The 27,248-nt window shown below is 43.0% G+C and overlaps 1 protein-coding gene across 4 annotated transcripts in view; it reads left to right on the top strand.

Annotated features, from left to right (window-relative positions):
* ulk4 (unc-51 like kinase 4) overlaps positions 1-27,248 on the top strand; it is a 390,892-nt gene that overhangs the window by 28,920 nt on the left and 334,724 nt on the right. For all 4 annotated transcript variants that reach the window (XM_080201895.1, XM_080201896.1, XM_080201897.1 and 1 more), the window contains exons 13-16: positions 14,277-14,354; positions 20,559-20,619; positions 24,054-24,235; positions 25,464-25,510. In XM_080201895.1, the coding sequence (XP_080058021.1) occupies positions 14,277-14,354; positions 20,559-20,619; positions 24,054-24,235; positions 25,464-25,510 (368 nt within the window). The remainder of the gene's footprint in view (positions 1-14,276; positions 14,355-20,558; positions 20,620-24,053; positions 24,236-25,463; positions 25,511-27,248) is intronic.

Here is a 27,248-nt window from a genome sequence, read left to right as displayed (position 1 = left end):
CACAGCTGCTCAATAACCTATCAAGCTGAATCATGGGGATGTCATTTTTCCACATTTTATTTTTGAGTTGGAAGCTCCAGTTTAATCAGAATCATTATACTTCATTGAGTACTCGTAATTCTTCAGAATGTCAGAGAGTTTGAATATGAGCCAGACAAATGCTTACAAGTTTATACTACCTGCAATGGAATATCTTTATCAAAGTATTATCACAAAGTATTGAAGGCACAGAAGCAGGCCCGAAATGTCCATACCGGTGTTTATGCTCCATACGAGCCTCTTGCACCCTTCTTGTAAATCCATCAACATAAGGGACGGTGGCACAGTGGTTAGCACCATGACCTGGGTTCAATTCCAACCTTGGGTGACTATCTGTGTGGAGTTTGCATATTCTTCCGTCTGCGTGGATTTCCTCCAGGTGCTCGGGTCTTCTCCCATAGTTCAGAGTTGTGCAGATCAGATTGATTGCCCAAGCTAAATTGACCCCAGTGTTAGAGAGATTAGCAAGGTAAATATGTGAGATTACAGGTATAGGGCCTGTAGGATTATTGTCAGTGCGGGCTTGATGGGCCCAAAAGCCTCCTTCTGCATTGTAGGGATTCTATGATTCTGTATCCTTCTAAAATTATTTCCCTCGTGTTAATGTCGCTTCCCCTCAATTGCATCTATCTTGGTCTCAGTTGCTCCCTGTGGTAGCAAATTCTACATTCTAACCACTGTCAGAGATTTCTCCTGAATTCTCTCTTGGATATATGAACAATCATCTTAGATTTAAGATTTTAGATCTAAGTCTGGTTTCACCATGACTCCTGCATCTGACCACATTTTGCTTAACTGCAAAAGTTACTGCCCCCCCCCCCCCCCCCCCCCCCCCCATGTAACAAAATGAGCCTTTTACAGGGTGGCGAATATGCCAGTTTTAATCAATGTTTGACTTTGGTACGTTTTGAGTGAAGCGTGGCCATGCATGTTTACAGCTCTGCTTCTAAGCATTCACAAGCCTGTAATACTTTGTTAAGTCAGTGAAAAACTACAAAGGACATGATTAAAATATTTTTCTTAATTCATTCTGTACAATTGTTGATATGGAGTAACTAATTTGATGCCAAAAGCAGAATGTCAGAATTAGCTGGGCTCCCAATGTTCATTTATTGCTGAAACTTCATTAGTCAGCCCTGTTGGAGGCTTTGATCACATTTTTGCTCTGCCTGCCATAGAACACAGTCCAACGCCGGCATACCCACATCATAGAACACAGTGGACATGACTGATAATATATGGAATAGCATGATTCATATTAAATGTGAAAACAACTCAACCAATATGTAAATTAAAATTAATTATTAACAATTCAGGAATCAGACTTTGAAGTTCACCTTAAAATTCTGCACAAATATCTTTCTTGGAAATAATTAGGACAAACCGGTATTTATAAATAGCCTCTTTATCTAAATAGGACGTTTTCTAAGTAGAAATTCATGATGATGTTCAGACTGAATCAGATTCAGTAAAGAATGAGTGTTATGTTAGCAGCGTGAATTTTCTTTGTGTTTTGCTATTGATTGTATTATAATCTTGATGGGCTGAAGGGTCTTGTGATTCCAAGGCTCTATGACAAGAAACAAGGAAAGTTTATTTTCTTCTTTCATGGGATATGGGCATCGCTGGCTCGGCCAGCATTTACTGCTGAGGCACCGTATTGAATCGTTGCAGTCCATGTGGTGTAGGTACACCCACAGTGCTGTTGGAAAGGGAGCTCCCAGATTTTGACCCAGTGAAAGTCTAGTGATACGTTTCCAAGTCAGGATGGTGAGTGGCTTGAAAAGGAACTTGTAGGCGGTGGTATTCCCATGTATCTGCTGTTCTTGTCCTTCTAGACTGTAGAGATCGTGGGTTTGGAAGATGCTGTTGATCTCACTTGGTCAGTTGCTGCAGTACCATTCTCCGGCCATTCATGCCAGTGGGATTCTCTGGTCTCCCTGTAATGAGACGTCTCGCAACACCAGGTTAAAGTCCAACAGGTTTATTTGGTATTAAAGGCCACAAGCTTTCGGGGCTCTGAAAGAGCCCCGAAAGATTGTGGCGTTTACTACCAAATAAACCTGATGGACTTTAACCTGGTGTTGTGAGACTTCTTACTGTGTTTACCCCAGTCCAACACCGGCATCTCCACATCATGGCTCCCTGCAGCGAACAGAGACTTAGTTGAACAGCCAAATTCTCCATCCAAGCTTGCAGTGGCAGTGGCGCATGACCGGTTGGAGAATTCTGACCCTTATAGATGGTGCACACTGCTGCTTTCGTGTGTCACTAGTGGAGGCAATGAACATTTAAGATGACGGATGGGGTGCTAATCAAGCTGGGTGGAGTTGAGCTTCATGAGTGCTGTTGGAGCTGCACCCATCCAGGAAAGTGGAGAGTAAAGTTTATTTATTAGTCATAAGTAAGGCTTACATTAACACTGCAATGAAGTTACTATGAAATTTCCCACTGGCATGAAAGGCTGGAGAATTCTGGCTAAGATGCACTGCAGCAACAAGTGAGATCAACAGTATCGTCCAAACCCACGATCTCTACAGTCTAGAAGGACAAGAACAGCAGATACATGGGAATACCACTGCCTACAAGTTCCCTTTCAAGCCACTCACCATCCTGATTTGGAAAAGTATCACTAGACTTTCACTGGGTCAAAATCTGGGAGCTCCCTTGCCAGCAGCACTGTGGGTGTATCTACACCACATAGACTGCAGCGATTCAATACAGCGCCTCAGCAGTAAATGCTGGCCGAGCCAGCGATGCCCATATCCCATGAAAGAAGAAAATAAACTTTCCTTGTTTCTTGTCATAGAGCTTTGGAATCATATAGTGCAGAAAAGACCCTTCAGCCCATCGAGATTATAACACAATCAATAGCAAAACACAAAGAAAATTCATGCTGCTAACATGACATTCATTCTTTACTGAATCTGATTCAGTCTGAACACCGTCATGAATTTCTACTTAGAAGACGTCCTATTTAGATAAAGAGGCTATTTATAAATACCGGTTTGTCCTAATTATTTCCAAGAAAGATATTTGTGCAGAATTTTAAGGTGAACTTCAAAAACTGATTCCTGAGTTGTTAATAATTAATTTTAATTTACATATTGGTTGAGTTGTTTTCACATTTAATATAAATCATGCTATTCCATATATTATCAGTCATGTCCACAGTGTTCTGTGGCAGGCAAAGCAAAAATGTGATCAAAGTCTCCAACCGGGCTGACTAATGAAGTTTCTATGATGCGGAGTTGGTTGTGCACCAGGTTGTGCTACAAAATAAAACCTGTTGGACTTTAACCTGGTGTTGTGAGACTTCTTAATGAAGTTTCAGCGGTAAATGAACATTGGGAGTCCAGCTAATTCTGACATTCCACTTTTATATTCCATCACACATAAGAACATAAGAAATAGGATCAGGAGTAGGCCATCTAGCCCTTCGAGCCTGCCCCGCCATTCAATAAGAGCACGGCTGATCTGAAGTGTATCAGTTCCACTTTCCCGCTTTCTCCCCATAATCCTTAATTCCCTTGTCTATCAGAAATCTGTCCACCTGTGACTTAAATATATTCAACGAGGTAGCCTCCACCACTTCAATGGGCAGAGAATTTCCTGAGATTCAGTGAAGAAGTTTCTCTTCAACTCCGTTCTAAACTGCCCACCTCCCCACCCCCCACCACTTATTTTGAGGCTGTGCCCTCTAGTTCTGTTTTCCTTTCTAAGCGGAAAGAATCTCTCTATCTCTACCCTATCTAGCCCCTTCATTATCTTGTGAGTCTCCATAAGATCCCCCCTCAGCCTTCTGAACACTAACGAGTATAGGTCCAGTCTATTCTATCTCTCCTCATAAGCTAACCCCCTCATCTCCGGTATGGGCCTGGTGAACCTTCTCTGTACTCCTTCCAAGGCCAATATATCCTTTCGCAAATAAGGGGACCAAAACTGCACACAGTACTCCAGTTGCGACCTCACCAGTGCCTTGTACAATTGCAGCAAGACCTCCCTGCTTTTACATTCTCCCCTCGCTATAAAGGCCAACATTCTATTCGCCGTCTTGATCACCTGCTGCACCGGCAGACTAAGTTTTTGCGATTTGTGCACAAGGACCCCCAGGTCCCTCTGCACAGTAGCATGCTGCAGCTTTTCACCCTTTAAATAATAATCCCTCCTACTATTATTTCTACCAAAGTGGATAACCTCACATTTGCTAACGTTATACTCCATCTGCCAGGCCCTCGCCCACTCACAGCCTATCCAGATCTCTCTGCAGACTTTCTGCGCCCTCCACACAATTTGCTTTTCCACTCATCTTCGTGTCATCAGCAAATTTTGTTACCCTACACTCAGCCCCCTCCTCCAGATTGTCTATGTAAATGATAAGTAGTTAAGGCCCCAGCACCGATCCCTGCGGCACTCCACTAGTCACCAACTGCCAACCAGAAAAGCATCCATTGATTCCAACTCTCTGCTTCCTGTTAGATAACCAGTCCTCAATCCACGCTAACACTTTACCCCCAACTCTGTGTACCCTAACCTTCTGCAGCAACCTTTTGTGAGGCACCCTATCGAACGTCTTCTGGAAACCTAAAAACACCACATCCACCGGTTCCCTTCTGTCTACCGCACTAGTCACATCCTCATAGAAATCCAGTAAATTTGTTAAACACGACTTCCCCTTCATGAATCCGTGCTGCGTCTGCTTGATCAAACCGTTCTTTTCCAGGTGTCGTGCTATTTCTTCTTTGATGATCGATTCTAGCATTTTTCCAACTACGAACATTAAGCTAACCGGCTACCCTGCCTTTTGTCTGCTACCTTTTTTAAACAGCGGCGTAACAGCTGTTTTCCAATCCTCCGGCACTTACCCAGAGTCCAGCGAATTTTGATAAATAATTACAAAGTCACACTCCTAACTTGTGCCTTGTAGATGGTGAACAGGCTTTGGGAGTCAGGAGATATGACACTCACTTCAGGATTCCCATCCTCTGACCTGCTTTTGTTGCCACAATACTTCAACATATTTGAGAACTATTGCTGTTTGACAGCCCCTTTCTGCCTTCTTGTGGCGTAAATTAGTCACTGCTCCGGGCAGAGTAGGTAAACTTCCAAAGTCCTTGCAAACTCAATCAGGCTGACTATTCCTTTTGACTGAAACCTTGAAAGGCATTTTTATAATTATTCATCCCGTAAAAAGTAAGAAAGTGTCAAGTTTGTTCTTTCCTCCTGTTGTCTTGCAACAGCAATAAGGAGCTGTTTTGAGGAATTTTATTCTCATTTCACATGACGCAAACCATCACGTCCTTCACAAATTGGATTGTAATTGTCACTTATTGGTAGTGGAAGACAATGTTGTTGAAGTTTCAATGCAAGTTTGACCCTACTGATTTTCCACAAGCAGGTCCCTTACTCTGACTGCCTTTTGGAAGACACAAAACAAAGGTTAGGGATGTTTATGTAAATACTGCTGTTGGGGCTGAGGGCAATTTGTATGACCGAGCCTTTGATTAGTATTTGCACTAAACTGATTGAACTAACATTAGTGTGGTGCAAATATTGAACTTTTACATTGCCATTTTTCTGCCAGTAATTTGTGGTTTCCCTTATGTAAACATAGAACATAGAACATTACAGCGCAGAACAGGCCCTTCGGCCCACGATGTTGCGCCGACCAGCTTTTAAAAAAAAACAACACTAACCCACTAATCTAAACCAATCCCATTTCGTCCATAAACCTATCCACAGATCTCTTAAATGCCCCCAAACTAGGCGCATTTACAACTGCAGCTGGCAGGGCATTCCAGTCCCTCACCACCCTCTGGGTAAAGAACCTACCCCTGACATCAGTCCTATAACTACCCCCCCTTAATTTAAAGCCGTGCCCCCTCGTGCTAGCTTTCTCCATCCTAGGAAAAAGGCTATCACTATCCACCCTGTCTAAACCTCTAATCATCTTATATGTTTCAATAAGGTCCCCTCTTAGCCGCCTTCTTTCCAGCGAAAACAACCCCAAATCTCTCAGTCTCTCCTCATAGGATCTCCCCTCCATACCAGGCAACATCCTGGTAAACCTCCTCTGCACCCTCTCCAAAGCCTCTACATCCTTCCTGTAATGTGGGGACCAGAACTGCACACAATACTCCAAGTGCGGCCGCACCAGAGTTGTGTACAGTTGCATCATGACGCTGCGACTCCTAAATTCAATCCCCCTACCAATAAACGCCAAGACACCGTATGCCTTCTTAACAACCTTATCTACTTGATTCCCAACTTTCAGGGATCTATGTACACATACACCTAGATCCCTCTGCTCCTCCACACTATTCAAAGTCCTCCCGTTAGCCCTATACTCAACACATCTGTTATTCCTACCGAAATGAATTACCTCACACTTCTCCACATTAAACTCCATCCGCCACCTCGCGGCCCAGCTCTGCAACCTTTCTAAGTCACCCTGCAAACTATGACACCCTTCCTCACAATCTACCACACCTCCGACTTTGGTGTCATCAGCAAACTTACTAATCCACCCAACTATACCCTCATCCAGATCATTAATAAAAATTACAAACAGCAGTGGCCCCAAAACAGATCCCTGAGGCACACCACTCGTAACCGAACTCCATGACGAAGATGTAGAACAAGGAATTCCCAAGGGATTAAGAGAAAACGCTGGAAAATGTCTGCAGGTCTGGCAACTTCTGTAAGCAGGGAAAAGAGCTGATGCATCAAGCCCAGATGAACCGATGACCCGAAATGTCAGCTCTTTTCTCTCCTTACAGATGTTGCCAGACCTGCTGAGATTTTCCAGCATTTTCTCTTTTGACAATTGGGAAGCATGTTTGGATAATTTTTTTAAACAAGATTCAGACAACCGCATTTTACAGCTTTCCAAAAAAAGACTTGTTCTCTGTATATGGAAACCAGGGCTGGAATTCTCTGGTCGCGAAAGCCCCACTGCCAATGAGAACGGAGAATTTGGCATTCAGCCGAATCTCAGGACACAGTAGTGGGACCAGAGAAACCCAGCAGAGGGCAAAGTCAGAGAATTTGGCCCACAGAGTCTGTTGAAATGATTCCTTCCTCTGCAATGATTTTACACTGCTATCTCACAGTCACTCCTGCCATGAAACTTAGCCAAAGTGAAATTTAAAACTCATAGGGTTTTGCAGCACAGAGAGAGACCCTTTGGCCCATTGTGTCTGCATCAGCCATCAAGCACTTATCTATTCTTATCCCATTTTCCAACACTTGGTCCACAGCCTCGTATGCGACAGCGTTTTAAGTGCTCATCTCGATGCTTTTTAAATGTTGTAAGTGGTCCTTTTGCAAGAGGTACCATGCAGAGTTTGGAATTCACAGAATTTGCAGTATGCAAAGCAGATTTGCACACATTGCCAGGAAAGACTGTTCATGCCACTGAAAGCCAATGTAAACAGCCTATCGCAGCATGCAGCCAATGCAGGGCTATGTTGCTTCACTCATAATGTTGCCATTTATATCCTTGAGCTTCTCCAGAAGCTTTTAAGTTGATGATTATATTGTTATCTTGCTGTATTGTAGGGCAGCGTGAGTTTACATTCAGTGGTCTGAACACAAATATTCTTGTGTGTCTCAAAGAATCATTCCAACCAATCATTTATGAGGTTTGACCTTTAAAATGTGCCACAAAACAGCCAAAAACATGTATTTTGCCTTCCCCTCTTTCAGGCCATTTCATGCGACTTGGAACCATGAAAGGATTTGTAGTCAGTCCCTTGCAATTATTATCGATATGTATGTAGCCACACTTTTATGCATGCTACTCCTCAAAGCACCGCCCTTGTCCTGGCCACTTCACCTCATGATCAACTGGAAGGGCAAATTTCAAGCTTTTGGACTTCTGCAACTCCATCCCCTGCAAATCCTTCATGTTTGTCACAAGCCAAAAGAGTAATAAGAATATAATTGTTCATCCTATAGAGAAATAATAAATATCCAACATTTTTGATGACAGGCAGGTGGTAAATTTTCGGAATGAATGAAGACAGTACTATTTTCATGATAAATGTCTTGTTGTCACAAAATTGACTATTTAGATGAAGGCAGGTGTTTATTTTAATTGAAAAACTACGGCAAAGGAACACAGCCATTGTGCAGTACATCAGGATCGAAAACAAACAAGAGGAAATAAATTGCTCTGTAATTTTAAACAAAGTTGTTGTTGTGGCGGGATTCTCTATGCTCCCCACGGTGTGTTTCTCCGCAACAGGATCTTCTAGTCCCACTGCTGTTTATGGGATTTCCAATTGAATCTGTCCCACGCCATTGGGAAACACGGGGCAGGCTTTCACCATCGGCTGGACCAGAAGTTCCTGATGGTGAAAAGAGCCAGAAAATCCCACTCCTCACCTCAGGAGGGAAAAGCTAGGGGAAATGCCAGACCTGAGCACCAAATGAGAGCAACCATGATCTTTTTGAATGACAGAGCAGGATCGAGAGGCTGAGTGGCCTACTCCCACTTCTAATTCATGTGTTTGCATATATGTTAAAAACCAAGAAAATCCAACTTGCAAATGATAAAGGAAACGATTATTGATTGTTTGCACATGAAAAGGAAGAGAAGACATCAAGTGACCTAAAACATTTTGCAATTGAACTATATTGAGTAATGTGATTATTCAGTCTGTCAGACAGGGATTAAAATAAGAGTGAAACTACCAGCCAGGGAATTTGACTTTGTGTTGAAGGGCAGTCAACAGACCTGACTTCAAAATCGCAAAGAAATTGGGAATTCTTTATAAATGTAACAGCTGTTGAATTTGCCTAGTAACCTGCTATGTGTTTAGATACAAATCAGTTTATTTTTATTGAGGGTACTTGAAAAGCCAAAGAGCTGAAGCTTGAAGAGTAACGGTGATGTCGAGATTTAAATGGGAATGTCTTATGTGGTTTAGAACATAAGAAATAGGAGCAGGAGCAGGCCATCCAGCCCTTCGAGCCTGCCCCGCCATTCAATAAGATCATGGCTGGTCTGTCATGGCTCAGTTCCACATTCCCGCCCTCTCCCCATAACCCTTAATCCCCTCGCTTATCAAAAACCCATCAACCCGCATCTTAAAAATATTTAGCGAGGCAGCCTCCACCACTTCAACGGGCAGAGAATTCCAGAGATTCACCACCCTTTGAGTGAAGAAGTTCCTCCTCAACTCCATTCTAAACCGCGCCCCCCTTTATCTTGAGGCTGTGCCCCCTAGTCCTACTGTCCTTTCTGAGCGGGAAGAGTCTCTCCACCTCTATCCTATCCATCCCATTCATCATCTTAAACGTCTCAATGAGATCTCCCCTCATTCTTCTAAACTCTAACGAGTACAAGCCTAGTTTATTCAGCCTCTCCTCATAGCTCAACCTCCTCAACTCCGGTATCAGCCTAGTAAACCTCCTCTGCACTCCCTCCAAGGCCAAAATATCCTTGCGTAAGTGCGGCGCCCAAAACTGCACACAGTACTCCAGCTGCGGCCTCACCAATGCCCTATACAGCTGCAGCAAGACCTCCCTACTTTTATATTCAATCCCCCTCGCTATGAAGGCCAGCATCCCATTAGCCTTCCTGACCACCTGCTGCACCTGCAGGCTGGGTTTTTGCGACTCATGCACAAGGACCCCGAGGTCCCTCTGCACCGTCGCCTGCTGCAGTTTTTCGCCATGTAAGTAATAGTCCTTCCTACCATTATTCCTTGCTATGATCACAAGGTAGAAGTTGTTGTCGCTGCAATATTTTTGATGTAGGATGGGATTTTCTGGCCGTGCTCACCCCAGACCGGTAACTCCCACTTGAGATCAATGGACCTTTGCATGGTCCATGCCTTGCCTGCTACGATTCCCGTGGTGGGGTGGGACTTGGAAACATCTGCCCCTGGTGTTCATTAATGTTATCTGTTAAAAATGGTAAGTTCAGTGAATATGCTGAAATCCCAAAATGGGATTTGCATCACAATAAAGATAGTAACTATGTTTCTATCTTGCCTTTATGAACTCAGGACATCCCAAACTGCATACAATTAATTGAATACTTTTTGAAGTGAGTTACTATTGTAAGGTAGGGGAGCACGATAACTGATTTGGGCTCTGTAAAGTTCCACAAAACAGCAATAAAACAAGGAACAAGTCTTTGACAAGGTACCGTATGGTAGGTTGTTCATAAGGTTAATTGTCACAGGGTCCAGGGTGAAGTATCTAAATGGATGCAGAATTAGCTTCTTGACAGAAGCCAGAACGTGATTGTAGGGAGTTGTTTTTCAAACTGGAGGCCTGTGATCAGGGATCAGTGCTGGGTCCACTGTTATTTGTCATTTATATTAATGATTTGAATGAGAATATAGGAGGCATGGTTAGCAAGTTTGCAGATGACAGCAAGATTGGTGGCAGAGTGGACAGTGAAGAAAGTTATCTCCAATTGCAACAGGATCTTGATCAATTGGGCCAGTGGGCTGATGAATGGCAGATGGAGTTTAATTTAGACAAACGTGAGGTGATGCATTTTGGTAGATTGACCCAGGGCAGGACTTACTCAGTTAATGGTAGGGCGTTGGGGAGAGATACAGAACAAAGAGATCTAGGGGTACACACCTTGAAAGTGGAGTCACAGGTGGACAGAGTGGTGAAGAAGGAATTCGCATGCTTGGTTTCATCGGTCAGAACATTGAACACAGTAGTTGGAATGTCTTGTTGAAGTTGTACACTGGTAAGGACACATTTGAAATACTGTGTGCAATTCTTATCACCCTATTATTAGAAAGGATATTATTAAACTAGAAAGAGTGCAGAAAAGACTTACTAGGATGCTACTGGGACTTGATGGATTGAGTTGTAAGGAGAGGCTGGATAGACTGGGACTTTCTCTGGAACGGAGGAGGCTGAGGGGTGATCGAATAGAGGTCTCTAAAATAATGAGGGGCACAGATCAGATTGATAGTCAATATCTTTTTCCAAAGATAGGGGAGTCTAAAACTGGAGAGCATAGGTTTAATGTGAGAGGGGAGAGATACAAAAGTGTCCAGAGGGGAAATTTTTCCTCACAAAGGGTGGTGAGTGCCTGGAACAAGCTGCCAGAGGTGGTAGTAGAGGCAGGTACAATTTTGTCTTTTAAAAATCATTTAGATAGTTACATGGGTACAATGGGTAAAGAGGGATGTGGGCCAAATGTGGGCAATTGAGATTAGCTTAGGGGTTTAAAAAAAAGGGTGGCATGGACAAGTTGGGCCGAAGGGCCTGTTTCCATGCTGTAAACCTCTATGACTCTAAGTCATTTAAAAATGTGTCAATGGGATGTGAGCATTGCTGGCAAAGCCAGCATCTAGTGTCCATCTTGAATTGTCCATGGAAAAGTACTGGTGACCCACTGTAGCCTGCATACTGTATCTACACTCAGTGCTTTTATGTAGGGAGTTCCAGTGTGTCTCAATACCAGAGACTATTACATCCAACTGCTTGATCTTACAACCTTCTGATTCCAGAGCATGGTGTCTGAGCTGCTGAAAGTGCAGCAGCAGTGTTTGGCTGAAACTGGTGAGAAATGCTCAAGATCAGATTCCAAATTTTAAATTAGAGGTGATTTGAGAGCAGGAATCCGTCAGATTGAAAGTCAGTTGATGGATAAATGAGACTCAGTGGAGAGTGGGACACGAGTAGCAGAGTTTGAATGAGCGGAAGTTCATTGTGGGTAGAAGATGATGGTTCGAAACCTAATTGTCGATCCAGCTGGGCTTTTGGTTATAATTCTGTCAGTGAGTTAGGAGTACAAGAGTAAATTGCTTCAGTGTACACTGTTTAGCAATTTCACTTTAAACATCTTCAAAGCATAAATGTGACTGAACTATGAATTCAGTTAAAATGGTACATTTCTGCATCAAAATTTATCTAGGGGGCAGCACACGCATGATGTTCGTAGCCATGATGTAGAGATGCTGGCGTTGGATAGGGGTGTGCACAGTAAGAAGTCTTCCAACACCGGGGGGGGGGGGGGGGGGATTTGCATTCTCTGACATCACCATGTTGTTTGTAGGTTGTGCTGGTCCTGGAGAATAGTGTACTGACCTAAAGATCTGTTTCACACCTGGCATCAAATCATTGCTGAGTCTCCAATCCTCTTCCTAATGACACAAACCAGATTGTGCCCAGAGAGTGGCACGAGACCAATTTAGCATATTTAAAGTAGCATTTAAACATGCATATCCTGTTCGAATCCAATGCATGAAATTCTCTGGCCTTTGGGTGTGGTATGATAATGGCGAGAATGAATACTGGTCTCCACTGGCAGGGAGCTGTCCCAATGGTTATACCAGGGCACTCAGTGGACACTGAAGCCCCTGGGTGGTCGGGGTATAAGCAGGTGATGTCCATCTGGCAGTACCCACCTGGTGGTGCCCGCCAAATACCAGCAGTGCTAGCCTCCCAGGCGTAGTGCCAAATCAGTAGGGCCTAAGTGTGGACTATGATAAGTGGGCCTATACAGGGGGGGTCCTTGGGGTGGATCACAGAATCATAGAGACATAGAGCAATACAGCATGGAAACAGGCCCTTTGGCCCAATGGGTCCATGCCGACTATGATGCCCTCCCAATTACCCACGTTTGGCCCAAATCCATCTAATCTTTTTCCACCCAAGTACTTAGCCAAATGCTTTTTAATTTTGCTATTGTACCTGCCTCAGCCACTTTTTCTAGCAGCTCAGCATCATCCTCTCGTGAAGTAGTTGCCCCTCGGGTCCCTTTCAAATCTTTCCCCTCTCACCTTAAATCTATGCCCTCTAGTTTTCAATACCCCTTCCCCAGGAAAAAGACTACATGTGTAGTCCTATCCTATTGAAGCCCCTTGTGATTTTATACACTTCACTAAGTTCATCCCTCATCTCCCATGTTCCAAGGAATAAAGTCCTAGCCTGGCCAACCGCTCCCTATAACTAGTCCTGGCAACATCCTCATAAATCTTTGCACTTTTTCCAGTTTATCAACGTCTTTCCTATAACAGGGTGACCAAAACTGCATACCATACTCCAAATGCGGTCTCATTAATGATTTATACAACTGTAACATAATGTCCCAACTCTTATACTCAGTGCCCTAACTGATGAAGTCCAGTGTGTTAAACACCTTATTCACCACCCTGTCTACCTGTGATGCCACTTTCAATGAATTATGTACTTTATCCTTAGGTCCCTCTGTTCCTGAACACTCCCCAGGGCCCTACCAATCACTGTATAAGTCCTACCCTGGTTTGACTTTCCAAAATGCAACGCCTCACACTTACCTGTGTTGAAATCGATTTACCAATCCTTAGCGCACTTCCCTAACTGATCAAGACCCTCCTGTCATTTTTGATAACTTCATGTTGGGGGTCAAGCAGGGGGGCCAATTGGGAGGGCCCCAAGTACTGGTGTGAAACACCTAACTCTCCTAAAAAGTCACTGAGTTTGGGAGGATTGAGGCTGTGCTTGAGAGACCGGTGCAGATCACTCCATTATTCTCGCCATTGTGACACTTGGCAATTTTTTGGGAGAATTCCGCCTATAGTTACATACAGACTGGAGAAATTGGAGTGCTGGGTGAGTTATGAGAATTGATGGAGGTATCCAAAATAACGATGGGTTTTGATAGAGTAAATGAGGAGAAAATTTCCAGTGGCTGAAGGGCCAGTGAACAGAGGACACAGATTTAAGGCGATTGGCACAAGAACAGAGAGGACAGGAAGAAAACATTTTTTACACAGCAAGTTGTGATCTGGATCGCACAGTCTGAAAGAGTTGTGGAAAGAGATTCAGTAATAACACGTAAGAGTGAATGAGACAAACTCCTGAATGGGTAAAATTCACAGGGCAATGGAGAAAGCGCCAGGAATTGGGATTAACCGTATAGCTCTACTAAAGAGCTGGCAACAGTGGGATAGGCCAAATGGCCTCTTTCAGAGCTATATCACTCTGTGATTCTTAAAATCCTATATCCGTGTTCATAAAGGAAATTGCCTATCTGACCTTGTCATGCTTAATTATACCCACTGGAGAAGGCTGTAACTGCTGTTGGTATCATGATAAACGTGGATGTAGAGGTTTATAATGGAAAGTTTTGACAAGATGTGCATGCAAATGTAGTATTTTAATATATTAATATGCAGTTATTCTTGGGTTGTTGATTCATTAATATTAATATATCTCTTTTGATGTGTGGTAATATTACTTTGTCATAACTCTTTTCTGCCATCCAACAGGATATAGACTCAAAACTAAAAGGGCTTGTATACACTGAGGCTGACCTTACAGTGACCCCCATTCTGGATAACCCTAAGGTAACCAGAACAAAATTTGCTTTTATATACTTTCCAGCTAAACTAACTTGGGTTTTCTTAAGTGATTGTCTCTTTCCTTCCATGAGGATTGAAAAATACAATTGAAAATGCTGAAATAAATCAATTTTATTTGTTTTATTTAAAAGCCAATTTACTAAAAAATCTGTAATTTTACATTGCATTTAACTAAGAATTAGGTATTTGCCTCCTGCTGATACGTGAGGATAAATTGCTTCAAACCCAAATAATTTAAGGTTGAGATTCTTCTACAAGATAGAGAAAAAACAGAAGTTAGGTGTGATGTTTGTAGTTATGAAATCTGAGTTGTTATCACAGTGGACCTCTACTGATTTGTGCGTAACAGACTCTTAGGGGGGAATTTTCCCATCCCACCCTCCAAGGTGAACCAGTCAGCATTTTCCTGCTCTTGTTTCCCGTATTTTGAGAGTGTGGTATTGTTGATGGTGTCTCAAAGTATGTTCCATTTTGCTTCTACAATGGGTGTGGGAATGCTTGAAAAATAGAAACATAGAAAATAGGAGCAGGAGTAGGCTATTTGGCCCTTTGAGCCTGCTCTGCCATTCAGTATGACCATGGCTAATCCTCTGTATCAGCACCATATTCTAGGGCTCTCCCTTGACCCCTTTACAGTCCAGAAATATGTCTATGTCTTTCTCAAATATGTTTGGTGATTTGGCCTCCACAGTCTTCTGTGGTAAGGAATACTACAGCTTTAGCACCCTCTAATTGAAGAAATTTCTCCTCATCATGGTCCAACAAGGCCTATGACTCTTGAGATATGATCCCTTGTTCTAAACTCTCCCAGTCAATAGAGACAACATCCCTGCATTCACATTTCTGCATCCAGTCTGTCCAGCCCTTTATCAATGAGATCCCCTCCCATTCTTCTAAATTCCAGTGAAGACAGGCCCAGCTGATTCAATCTCTTCTCATAAGCCAATTCTACCAGTCCTGGAATCAGTCTGGTAAACATTTGCTGCACTCCTTCTGTGGCAAGTATATCCTTTCAGCTGAGGAAGGCTCATCCAGACTGAAATGTTAGCTCTGTTCTCTCTTTACAGATGCTGCTGTCAGACCTGCTGAGATTTTGCAGCATTTCTTATTTTTGTTTCAGATTCTAACATCCGCAGTAATTTGCTTTCAACAGTCCTTATATAAGGAGACCAAAACCATACACAATACTCCAGGTGTGGTCTCGCCAAGGCCTTGTACAGCTGCAGAAAGACGTCTTTGCTACTGTACTCAAATCCTCATGCCATAATGTCCAGTTGAGAGCTCTTGTTCAATTGAATCAAAGGACTGTTGGTTTTTTAGCTGAATAGGTAGTATGGCTGACATCGATATGAGGACAGCCTTTCTGTATGAATCAAAAAACTTCAAGGATTGCATCCTAACCTTGGTGCACACCAGAGTGACCAACATCGCAGTTGGTGTTATGGTAGCTGTGTTTATTGCAATTGCTGTTCGGTGAGTCATCTCTGGTGATGATCGGACCCAGGTGGTGCCAATGCCAAGATCTTGGATGTCTCAAGACATAAAGAAAAGAACAAAGAAAATTACAGCACAGAAACAGGCTCTTCAGCCCTCCAAACCTGCACCGACCATGCTGCCTGACTTAACTAAAACCCCCTACCCTTCCGGGGACCATATCTCTCTATTCCCATCCTATTCATGTATTTGTCAAGAAGCCCCTTAAAAGTCACTACCGTATCTGCTTCCACTACCTCCCCCGGCAACGAGTTTCAGGCACCCACTACTCTGTGTAAAAAATCTGCCTTGTACATCTCTTTTAAACCTTGCTCCTTGCACCTTAAACCTGTGCCCCCTAGTAAGTGACTCTTCCACCTTGGGAAAAAACTTCTTACTATCCACTCTGTCCATGCCTCTTATAGTCTTGTAGACTTCTATCAGGTCGCCCCTCAATCTCCGTTGTTCCAGTGAGAACAAACTAAGTTTCTCCAACCTCTCCTCATAGCTAATGCCCTCCATACCAGGCAACATCCTGGTAAATCTTTTCTGTACCCTCTCCAAAATCTTCTGGTAGAGTGGCCACCAGAATTGAACACTATATTCCAAGTGTGGTCTAACTAAGGTTCTATAAAGCTGCAACATGACTTGCCAGTTTTTAAACTCAATACCCCGGCTGTTGAAGGCAAGCATGCTGTATGCCTTCTTGACTACCTTGTCCATTTGCATTGCCACTTACAGTGACCTGAATACCTGTACACCCAGATCCCTTTGCCTATCAATACTCTTAAGGGTTCTGCCATTTACTGTATATTTCCTATCTGTATTAGACCTTCCAAAATGTATTATCTCACATTTGTCTGGATTAAACTCCATCTGCCATCTGTCCATCCAAGTCTCCAACTGATCTATATCCTGCTGTATCCTCTAATGGTCCTCATCACTATCCGCAAATCCACCAATCTTTGCGTCATCCGCAAATTTACGAATCAAACCAGTTACATTTATATGTGTATTACAAACAGCAATGGTCCCAGCACTGATCCCTGAGGAACACCACTTGTCACAGCCCTCCATTCAGAAATGCACCCTTCCATTGCTACCCTCTGTCTTCTTTGACCGAGTAAGAAGTCTCAAAACACCAGGTTAAAGTCCAACAGGTTTATTTGATGGCAAAAGCCACTAGCTTGCGGAGTGATGCTCCTTCGTCAGATAAGTGGGAGTTCTATTCACAAACAGGGCATATAAAGGCACAAACTCAATTTACAAAATAATAGTTGGCATGCGAGTCTTTACAGATAATCAAGACTTAAAATTACAGACAATGTGAGACTTCTTACTGTGTTTACTTCAGTCCAGCACCAGCATCTCCACTTCTTTGACCGAGCCAGTTTTGTATCCACCTTGCCAGCTCACCTCTGATCCCATGCGACTTCACTTCTGCACCAGAATGCCATGAGGGACCTTGTCAAAGGCCTTGCTGAAGTCCATGCAGCCAACATCCACTGCCCTACCCTCATCAATCAGCTTCATCACTTCCTCGAAAAACTCAATCAAGTTTGTGAGACACAACCATATTGTCTTTCACTAATACATCCACTTATTTCCAAGTGGGAATAAATCCTGTCTCGAAGAATCTTCTCCAGTAATTTCCCTACCATTGATGTAAGGCTCACTGGCCTGTAATTATCTGAATTATTCTTGCTACCCTTCTTCAACAAAGGAACAACATTGGCTATTTTCCAATTCTCTGGGACCTCCCCTATAGTCAGTGAGGATACAAAGATTTCTCTCAAGGCCCCAGCAATTTCCTCCCTTGCCTCTCTCAGCATTCTGAGGTATATCCCATCAGGCCCCGGGGACTTGTCTACCTTAATGTTTCTCAATAACCCCAATACCACCACCTTTTTGATCTCAGCATGACTCAAACTATCTACACATCCTTTCCCAGACTCATCATCCACCAAGTCCTTCTCTTTGGTGAATATTGATGCAAAGTACTCATTTAATACTTTGCCCATTTCCTCTGGCTCCATGCATAGATTCCCTCCCTTGTCCTTGAGTGGGCTAACCCTCCCCCGGCTACCCTCTGCTCTTTATATATGTATAAAAAGCCTTGAGATTTTCCTTAATCCTGCTGGCCAATGCTTTTTCGTGGCCCCTTTTAGCCCCTTTACTTCTTGCTTGGGTTTCTTTCTACTTTCCTTGTATTCCACACTTGCTTCGTGTGTTCCCAGCCTCCTAGCTGTGACAAATGCTTCCTTTTTCTCTTTTACTAGGCTCACAATATCTCTCGTTATCCAAGGTTCCTAAAATTTGCCATACTTATCCCTCATCCTTACAGGAATGTGTTGGTCCTGAATCCCTATCAGCTTACGCTTGAAAGCCTCCCACTTGCAAGTTGTTGATTTGCCCTCAAATATCTAACCCCAATCTACATTCTTCAGTTCCTGCCTAATATTGTTGTAATCAGCCTTCCCCCAATTTGGCACTTTAACTTGAGGACTACACTTAATCTTTATCTATCAGTACCTTAAAGCTTACTGGTTCAGCTACGATTCCCTTGGAGGGTGGGATGGGAAAATTCCTTGTGGAATGATTTCTTCTGAAAGAAGATATTAGTTACACAGAGTCACGATAGCAGCGGAGCTTTAGCAGTCTCTACCCATTCTTATGTATCTTTCCTAGGTCATGGCAAGAGAGTCATTCTTGTACTGAAACCCCGCTCCCGCCAGTAGGTAAAAGTATTCTGGTTTAGAGATTCTGCTGATAGCAGAATCAAGTTCGTCATAGAATTGGTCTTTCTCCTCTGAATTGGAATGTAGATACTCTTGAGGTTATTTGGGTTGAGAGGCAGAGGGATAGTACGCATTCTGAAACATTTGTGGTGAGGTTCTATCATTGAGAGTAGTGAGTTCCTTACAACAAGGCCTTATTTCTTTTTGTTCATTCATGGGATGAGGGCAGCTCAGGCTGGGCCAGCATTTATTGCCCATTCTTAAGGCAATAAGGTCATGGTGAGCTGACTTCTTGAACCATGGCAGTCCATGTGATGGAAGTGCAGTTCGGGAGGCAGTCCCAGGATTTTGATCAAACGACAGTGAAGAAACAGCAATATATTTCCTAATCGGGATGGTGAGTAAGTTGGAGGGGAACTTGGGCATGCATCCTGTTCCTGTGTTTCCTCAGAACTCTGTCCTTGCAAAATGAATGTGGAATGTTTTTCTTTCAGTGATCCATGCCCTTCTAGCCTTGATTTTTATAGGGAAACAATGTCAGTGTTCAGTTATCAAGTTCCATGTTGATCACTGAGCATAGTATTGACCGGCTGCAGATGTCTGTCAATCTAGTGCATGTGGTCCTGACATTCCAGCTCACCAACTGGAATGAGTTATCTCTCTTAATTTTTTGCCTGATGTGATGGATTTGGTCCCATCGTTGAGTGGAGAATCTAAGCTCCAAGAAGCTGATGGACTGTGGTGGATCAGCAGCTTACTAGTCAGGGTTGCCTGACTTAAGGTGGCCAGTGGCTGATATGTCGGACACCATGTTCACTCCCACTGGAAGGCAGCATGTAACGCCCCTTCTCTACGTCTTTTGAGTTGGGCTATCACTTGTAACTGTTGTCTCCTGTGTTGTGCTAATACTCTGCAGTGAAACTGTAATGCCCTTTCCAGAGTGAAAGCCTGGGCAAAATTCACGGAGATCTCTGGCTCACCAAACATTATGATCCTCCTCTTGGCACCCCAGCTGGGTCCAAAGGAATGCAAAGCTCCACATTTGACACTTGCTGGTTGCAAGACTTGCCCGAAAAATTATACATTTGGACATCTTTCAGCCTTTGGACTCCGCTCAAATTTTATTCCCATAACCTTCAACTCTCTTGATGCATTCATCAGGCAGTCACAGCTATTCAGCTATAGCTGGGAGTTTGGTTGTTGAGGATTAAGAGGAACCTCAAGCACATAGTGTGCAGGCCCACAGTCTCCCCCAGTCAATAGTGGAATATTGGCAGACACTTCATGCTGGGCTGAAATGTATGCAGCAATCTCAACAATGATGGGTATGCTGATTGCAAGAAGTATGAAATTAGATAGCAAATTAACCATTGTCACCAGTCGTTATGGAAATCATGTCCCAGGCTTGCCTTGTTAACATGTACTCTCCTCTTGCTTGGGACAATGCAGCATATAGGAGGAGAATTTGAAACTAGGACAAGCCCGCTGTGTCCTAGAGATACATCATTTAAATTGAACTCATTACCAAATCTTTTCTTTGGAAAGATGATCAGTTTTACAAAACCTAACAGTGTGCATAGGACGTTGTTTAGAAAAGTCATTGAAATCCTTCCTATCACTATTTTTCTTCTTATGAATATAATCTATTTGTATTTTAAGTTGTTGGAAAAAACATTGACTTGCTTAATTTGAATTAAGTGAAGTAATAACATAGCAAAGCAGTGTTCAAATTATGAGCTGATTCAAATTCAATTACTTTGTCTTGAAGAGTAGAGCATACTATATGTGTTATAAGGATGGAATATTCTCAAACTTAAAAAACTTTAATTTCAATCAAACATTACTTGCTTTCGTTTCTCCAGTGTTTTTTCTGAATCATCATATTTCTCTGTGCATTGCATCGTATTTCTCTGTAACATTGCAGTCTTCAACTGCTAGTTGTCCTAATAAACATATTTCTCTGTGTGTTTTGTTATAGATATTGAAACCAACACCCATGAAGTTTGATGCTAAAACGTTAAGTGTTCCAGCCTATTCAGGTAAGTGTTCGTAAAAAAAATTGACAGAAATATAAATAAAGGAGGGACTAAGTTGGAATAGAAATTGGAAAAATGTAGTTTTGGTACAGGAGAGGAAGAGTTTTGAAACTAAGCTCCAGGTTGAGTTTTTGAATCATGCAGGTCAACCTGAGTGAGTGGCTGAGGAAGGAGAGTAATATCAATAACAAATGACCTACTGATAATTACAGTTTAGTTTGCCCAGTTGAGAACCTTTTGATCCATGATTTGATGTCAGTTGTGAAGTTGTCTTATTTACTTACCCTGCTTGCAAGTGATTCCTGATTCATCTGCTTACTTGTTCACCATGAGTCAAGTTTGACCTGCCCTATTTACTTGCTTGCCCAGACTGAGGGTTTGTAGGTATGTCTGCTCACTCACTCAGTCCAAGTGTTGCTTGGTCAAATTCTGGGTGCTTAGAATCACAGCTTATTGCTAGGTCTGTCCACGTGCTCTTTTTGATCTTGTATGATGAATGCCTGCATTGAATGCTTTCAAACCTACCTGCTCCCAGGTATACCCTGACTGACTTGCTTAGTGATCGGCTTCGAGTGCTTCCTAGCCTTCCATTTCTTTCCTACTGTCACATCTGCTACCATGGCTGGGTTTTTCTGGCCCTGCTGCACCTGACCCCAGGATTGCAGGGGGATGCCACGGGTCAACCAAAAGTCCTTTGACTTTCAGCGGGACTGGATGACCCTGGTGGTGGATGGGACTGGAAAAGCTATCCACTTACTAATGCCTGCCTGTTTAGCCTCTGTATTTTCTGGCCAGCCTACTCACCTGCTCCTCTGTTCTAAGCATCTCCCTGTTCATTGTGTTATGAGAAGTAAAGGAAGAGTGGAAGAGAGAGATAAGAAGAATGAGAGAAGGCAGGGATTGAAGGAGCAGGGTGATTGAGCAAGAAGTAGACGGAAGTGAACAGAAGTGAAAGGAGGAAAGAGAAAAATTGGTGAAAGAGTGTGACTTTTAAAGAGGCTGACCAATATCAGTTGCCTTTGGTAGAGTGTCATGAAAAATATTTTGGTGGATTTGGCCCAAAAGGAATGAATTTTTGTGATGCTTCTTATCAGGAAAGGACATGTTTCTTGAGCAAGCTGTGAGTGAAGTTCACTTTGCAATCAAATTCTGCAAAATGCTTAGTTGTTCCAGTTAAATTACACATACTCACCTTGCCCTTCCTGAGAGATGCGTTGGCTGCAACTTATTCATACTTATCCCCCTCTGGCATCATCTGAAAGTGTGTTTGCAATTTCTTTGTAAGGGGGAAAATGACAAAAATCAATTTTTTAATGCGTTAGATGAACATCTGCCATTTTAGAACATAAGAACATAAGAAATAGGAGCAGGAGTAGGCCATCTAGCCCTTCGAGCCTGCCCCGCCATTCAATAAGATCATGGCTGATCTGTCGTGGCTCAGTTCCACTTTCCCGCCCTCTCCCCATAACCCTTAATCCCCTCTCTTATCAAGAACCCATCAACCTGCTTCTTAAAAATATTTAGCGAGGCAGCCTCCACCACTTCAACGGGCAGAGAATTCCAGAGATTCACCACCCTTTGAGTGAAGAAGTTCCTCCTCAACTCCGTTCTAAACCGCCTCCCCTTTATCTTGAGGCTGTGCCCCCTAGTCCTACTGTCTTTTTTGAGCGGGAAGAGTCTCTCCACCTCTATCCTATCCATCCCATTCATCATCTTATACGTCCCAATGAGATCTCCCCTCATTCTTCTAAACTCTAACGAGTACAAGCCTAGTTTATTCAGCCTCTCCTCATAGCTCAATCCCCTCAACTCCGGTATCAGCCTAGTAAACCTCCTCTGCACTCCCTCCAGGGCCAAAATATCCTTGCGCAGGTGCGGTGCCCAAAACTGCACACAGTACTCCAGCTGCGGCCTCACCAATGCCCTATACAGCTGCAGCAAGACCTCCCTACTTTTATATTCAATCCCCCTCGCTATGAAGGCCAGCATCCCATTCGCCTTCCTGACCACCTGCTGCACCTGCAAGCTGGGTTTTTGCGACTCATGCACAAGGACCCCGAGGTCCCTCTGCACCGTCGCCTGCTGCAGTTTTTCGCCACGTAAGTAATAGTCCTTCCTACCATTCTTCCTACCAAAGTGGACCACCTCACACTTGCCAACATTAAATTCCATTTGCCATTTCCTGGCCCATTCGCCCAGCCTATCTAGATCCTTCTGCAGACTCTCCACACCCTCCGCACAATTTGCCTTTCCCCCAATCTTGGTGTCATCAGCAAATTTCGACACCCTGCACTCGGTTCCCTCCTCCAGATCATCTATATAAATGGTAAATAGCTGAGGCCCCAGCACCGACCCCTGGGGCACCCCACTAGTCACCAACCGCCAATCCGAATAGCACCCATTGACCCCCACTCTCTGCCTCCTATTTGACAACCAATCCTCTATCCACGCTAACACCCTACCCCCAACTCCATGTCCCCTGACCTTCTGCAATAACCTCTTGTGAGGTACCTTGTCAAACGCCTTCTGAAAATCCAGAAAGACCACATCCACCGGCTCTCCTCTATCCACTGCCCTAGACACATCCTCATAGAACTCCAGTAAATTTGTCAGACACGACTTCCCTTTAATGAAACCATGTTGCGTCTGCCCTATCAAGCAATTCCCTTCAAGATGCCTCGCAATTTCCTCCTTAATGACGGATTCCAACATTTTACCTACCACAGACGTTAAACTAACCGGCCTATAATTCCCTGCCTTTTGCCTGGCACCCTTCTTAAACAACGGCGTAACATTAGCCGTTTTCCAATCTTCCGGCACTTCCCCGGAATCCAGCGACGTCTGGAAAATAACCACCAAGGCATCCACTATAACCTCCGCCATTTCTTTCAGAACCCTCGGATGCATTCCATCCGGTCCTGGGGACTTGTCCACAATCAGCCCCTCCAGTCTGTCGAGCACCACCTCTCTAGTAACAGTAATGTCATTAAGACCCTCCAGTCCTACCACCTTTCCATCGCATTTTGAATGATTGTAGGACATATTTGGGTACTGAGATTTCAGAAGAGCACTAGGAGGTTGGTAGGTGTTGCACAAAATAACAACCAGCAACCCTCTCAGGGAAGAACAATGCCTAGCTATTCAACAATTTGAACAATTGAATGCTTGATTGCCAATTGATTTTCATGGGTAATCAGTCATTTTAACCTGCATCTGTCAAGCTACATAGAATGCCCCTCGAAAGCAAATATTCCACAATGTGATATTTATTGGTCATGCCAATGTAACAGTTATTTACAGTGTTTCTTTCTGGCAAAAATGCTCTAATTTGCCTTTAGATGGCAGTCTTCATAGTTGAAGAGTGTGCTAGGGCTACCTATTGCATTGTAGAGGTAAAAAAAATAATAATGGTGTCCTTATATCTTGGTAAATTGCAGCTGAGAAACTGGTATCCCTAAAGGGGCAGGACTGGACCCTTTTCACACAGCAGCTGTGCTCACTGATTGATGCTGGTGAAAAGACTGCAGGGGCACCGAGAGCCAAATTGAACTTGATGTGTTACCTCTGTTCAGTGACCACTCATAAGGAAGTTGCTACAAGACTGATCGACTCACAGCTGGTAAGTGGCAAACACTTCAGTGGTTAATGACTAGCTGCAGATGCCAGGCATTTCATTAGCATATCAGATGAATTCTTAGAATTGTGACTTTATTTTCTATTTATAAAACTGACGGTTTCCCACTGCATATGTATGGCTTTGTTATGCTATAACTTGATGTTGTCTGGGTCCCTGGAGTTGGGCATCAAAACAGTCCCCTGCATTGCTAGCCTTCTGATATTTTAAGTCCACTGCATCTCTCCGATAGGCTCAATGCGTGGAAATTGGTCCTTTTGCTGTGGAATTGTTTGAAAGCAGGGTGGTGGTTCTTCCAAAATCCTGTCCACTGGTCAGAACGAAAGATATTATTTACTCCATGCTTGAAGAGAACAAGAACCTGATAAAGGAATTTTTCCCATTTAGTTGTACCACAGATCAGATCTTTAATCTATTCATGGGATGAGGGCATCATTGGCAAGATGAAGTTTACTGTAAATTGGCTCTTGTTAAATCTGGTAAATAGATTACTGCAAGTGAGATAATTGCTGTTTGCTTGATTAACACTCTTGAAAATCGTTACACTGTCCTCCTGATCATCAGAGTTGAAGTCAACTTACTGGAAATGTCATCCCACTATTGAAGGAGAACATTCTTTCAGCAATCTGAGATTGTGACACCTTTCAATCCATTATGGCAGCACAGTGGTTAGCACTGCTGCCTCACAGTGCCAGGGACCTGGGTTCAATTCCAACCTCAGGTGACTGTGTGGGTTTCCTCCAGGTACTCGAGTTTCCTCCTGCAGTCCAAAGATGTACAGGTTAGGTTGATTAGCTATGCTATATTGTCCCCTTGTGTCAGGCGGACTAGCAGGGTAATTATGTGGGGTTACAGGAATAGTGCCTGGGTGGGATTGTGGTTGGTGCAGACTCGATGGGCAGAATGGCCTCTTTCCTCACTCTAAGGATTCTGTGATTCTGAAGTGTTCTGTGTGGGCCCTAAACTGATACAAGCAACATCTAAATCAATGTGGAATTATTACATTTCAGGTCATATTAACAGTTACTTTACAATCCCATGTCTGGCCAAAAGGGAAATGCCTCTAATGTTCATCATAAATATCGATGGGCTAAATATTGTTCCAAGCAATCTGTATTCCTGTATATCAGAGTTTGCTGTAAACACTGTCAGGATGCAGATCTCCATATGAAATTAATATTTAACAAAGTGTCTGTTGTGCCTTTGTTTGCAGTTCCCAGTGTTAACCCAGCAGCTGCGTTCAGCTCCAAATTGGGATATGTAAGTACGGCATGCTTCAATTTAAGAATAGAATGCATCTGTTTCATGCGTCATAATTATTGGTTCTTGGAAGCAATTCTTTAATCCTCAGATCTTACTGAAACAATTCAGATTTAATTTAGTCAGAGTTCGAATGCCCTCTGCTGGTGATGCTAAGTAAATCTCTGAATTGATGTTTGATTAGAAAAGCAAACTGTATATTACACCTTATCACCCGAGGAAATCTATTGCTGCTGTGGTTTCTGCGTGTGGCTCAACTGGTTGAGGAGTCTATATGGTGAGGGTTAATGGGACTGCAACAGCAATTGCATGTGGTTGAGTTGAAAGTAAAACAAACAATGGAGAAGGGCAAATAACAACAGGAGTCTCAACTTTAGAAAGGCGTATGTTGGAGAAATGAGTGAAATATCAAGCAGCTGGACTGGATCCTGTTGTAGAGGGAGAAGGAGAAATTAATTCTTGCAATAATGTGTAGCTGGAGTTTCAAGTTAAATACACTTGCTGGGAAGGATAGCAGGGAAAGAAAGGAACTGTTGGGCAAGTTTATGAGGAGAACAGAGGATAGCAATGAATATAAGAGAGGAGAACTTTCACATTATTGCTCTGATATTAATGTAAAGTAATTTTACTTTGCATTGATTTCACAATCATAGTATAATTGGCTGCAAGACCTTGGCCTCACGGATGAAAGTTGGGACATTTGAGATGGAAGTCCCACTGTGCTTTGCTTTAGACACATTTCAATAACCTGATAAAGAATGGTCAGTTTTCAGTTGACAGACTTCACACTTGCTTCACACTAAATTTGCGTGAATGTGCAATAGGAAAATGGTCAGAAGTAATGAAGTAGAAAATGAATTAATTTTGCAGCGGATAGTAAATACAGCGTGAATGACTTGGTAAATAGTAGTGAATTCCCCACAGCATTGCTAAAGCTAGTCTGTAGCATGATTGCTCAAAATTACTAATGCAGGGGGTAGTTGCTAGATATTTGTAGCAATTGGTAGTCAAGGGAATAATAGAGCCAATGAGGAATCCCAGTGGAGAAACAACATTGAGTGAGCAAAAGAATACCAATTATCCAAAATCATCATGTATTTTAGTTCTCTTGTTAAGATTAGGCACTCTCTTCCCAATACAGAGCAAGCAGTGGAAACATAAGTTAAATGCTGGTATATACTGACAAAATAGTCTATCTCGTTTGATTCTGGAAAATGTTGTCTGCAGATTTTGCACTAACTCTACAAATTCTGTCTTTGACAAAGGATCATCTGGATTCAAAATGTCAGCTCTTTTCCCTCCTCATAGATGCTGCCAGACCAGCTGAGATTTTCTAGCATTTTCTCTTTTGGTTTCAGATTCCAATATCGGCAATAATTTGCTTTTTTTTACAACTTCCAGCTCCCTTTCTTATGGCCCTTTTGTCATTAGAGTGCTTCTGCCACTGTTAAACTTTCTCAAAATGCTTCATTACTTTGGCTTTTGACACCCTTGTTTCCACCAAATTATTTGTCTTCCACCTGTGCCATATCCCTGAGACAATTTCCATTTCTTGCTCTCTTATGTCAGAAGGCACATAACAGGTTAAGTGCTTCTTCGTTGAATTTGTGTTGACCATGTCAAATATTACTCTCCTCATCCAAATCCTACTATTCCTGAATCATTATATTAGATAACATTAGGGGGTTTGCTCATGTTGGGAATAATGAAGCACTCAGAGAAACATGGGCTGTTAAGA

Source organism: Carcharhinus amblyrhynchos, chromosome 2 (genome assembly GCF_965287045.1).
Source record: "Carcharhinus amblyrhynchos chromosome 2, sCarAmb.v2.hapA, whole genome shotgun sequence".
Taxonomy (NCBI): Eukaryota; Metazoa; Chordata; class Chondrichthyes; order Carcharhiniformes; family Carcharhinidae; genus Carcharhinus; species Carcharhinus amblyrhynchos.
Note: the sequence above shows the minus strand (reverse complement) of the source record. Positions and strands in the feature narration are given on the sequence as shown.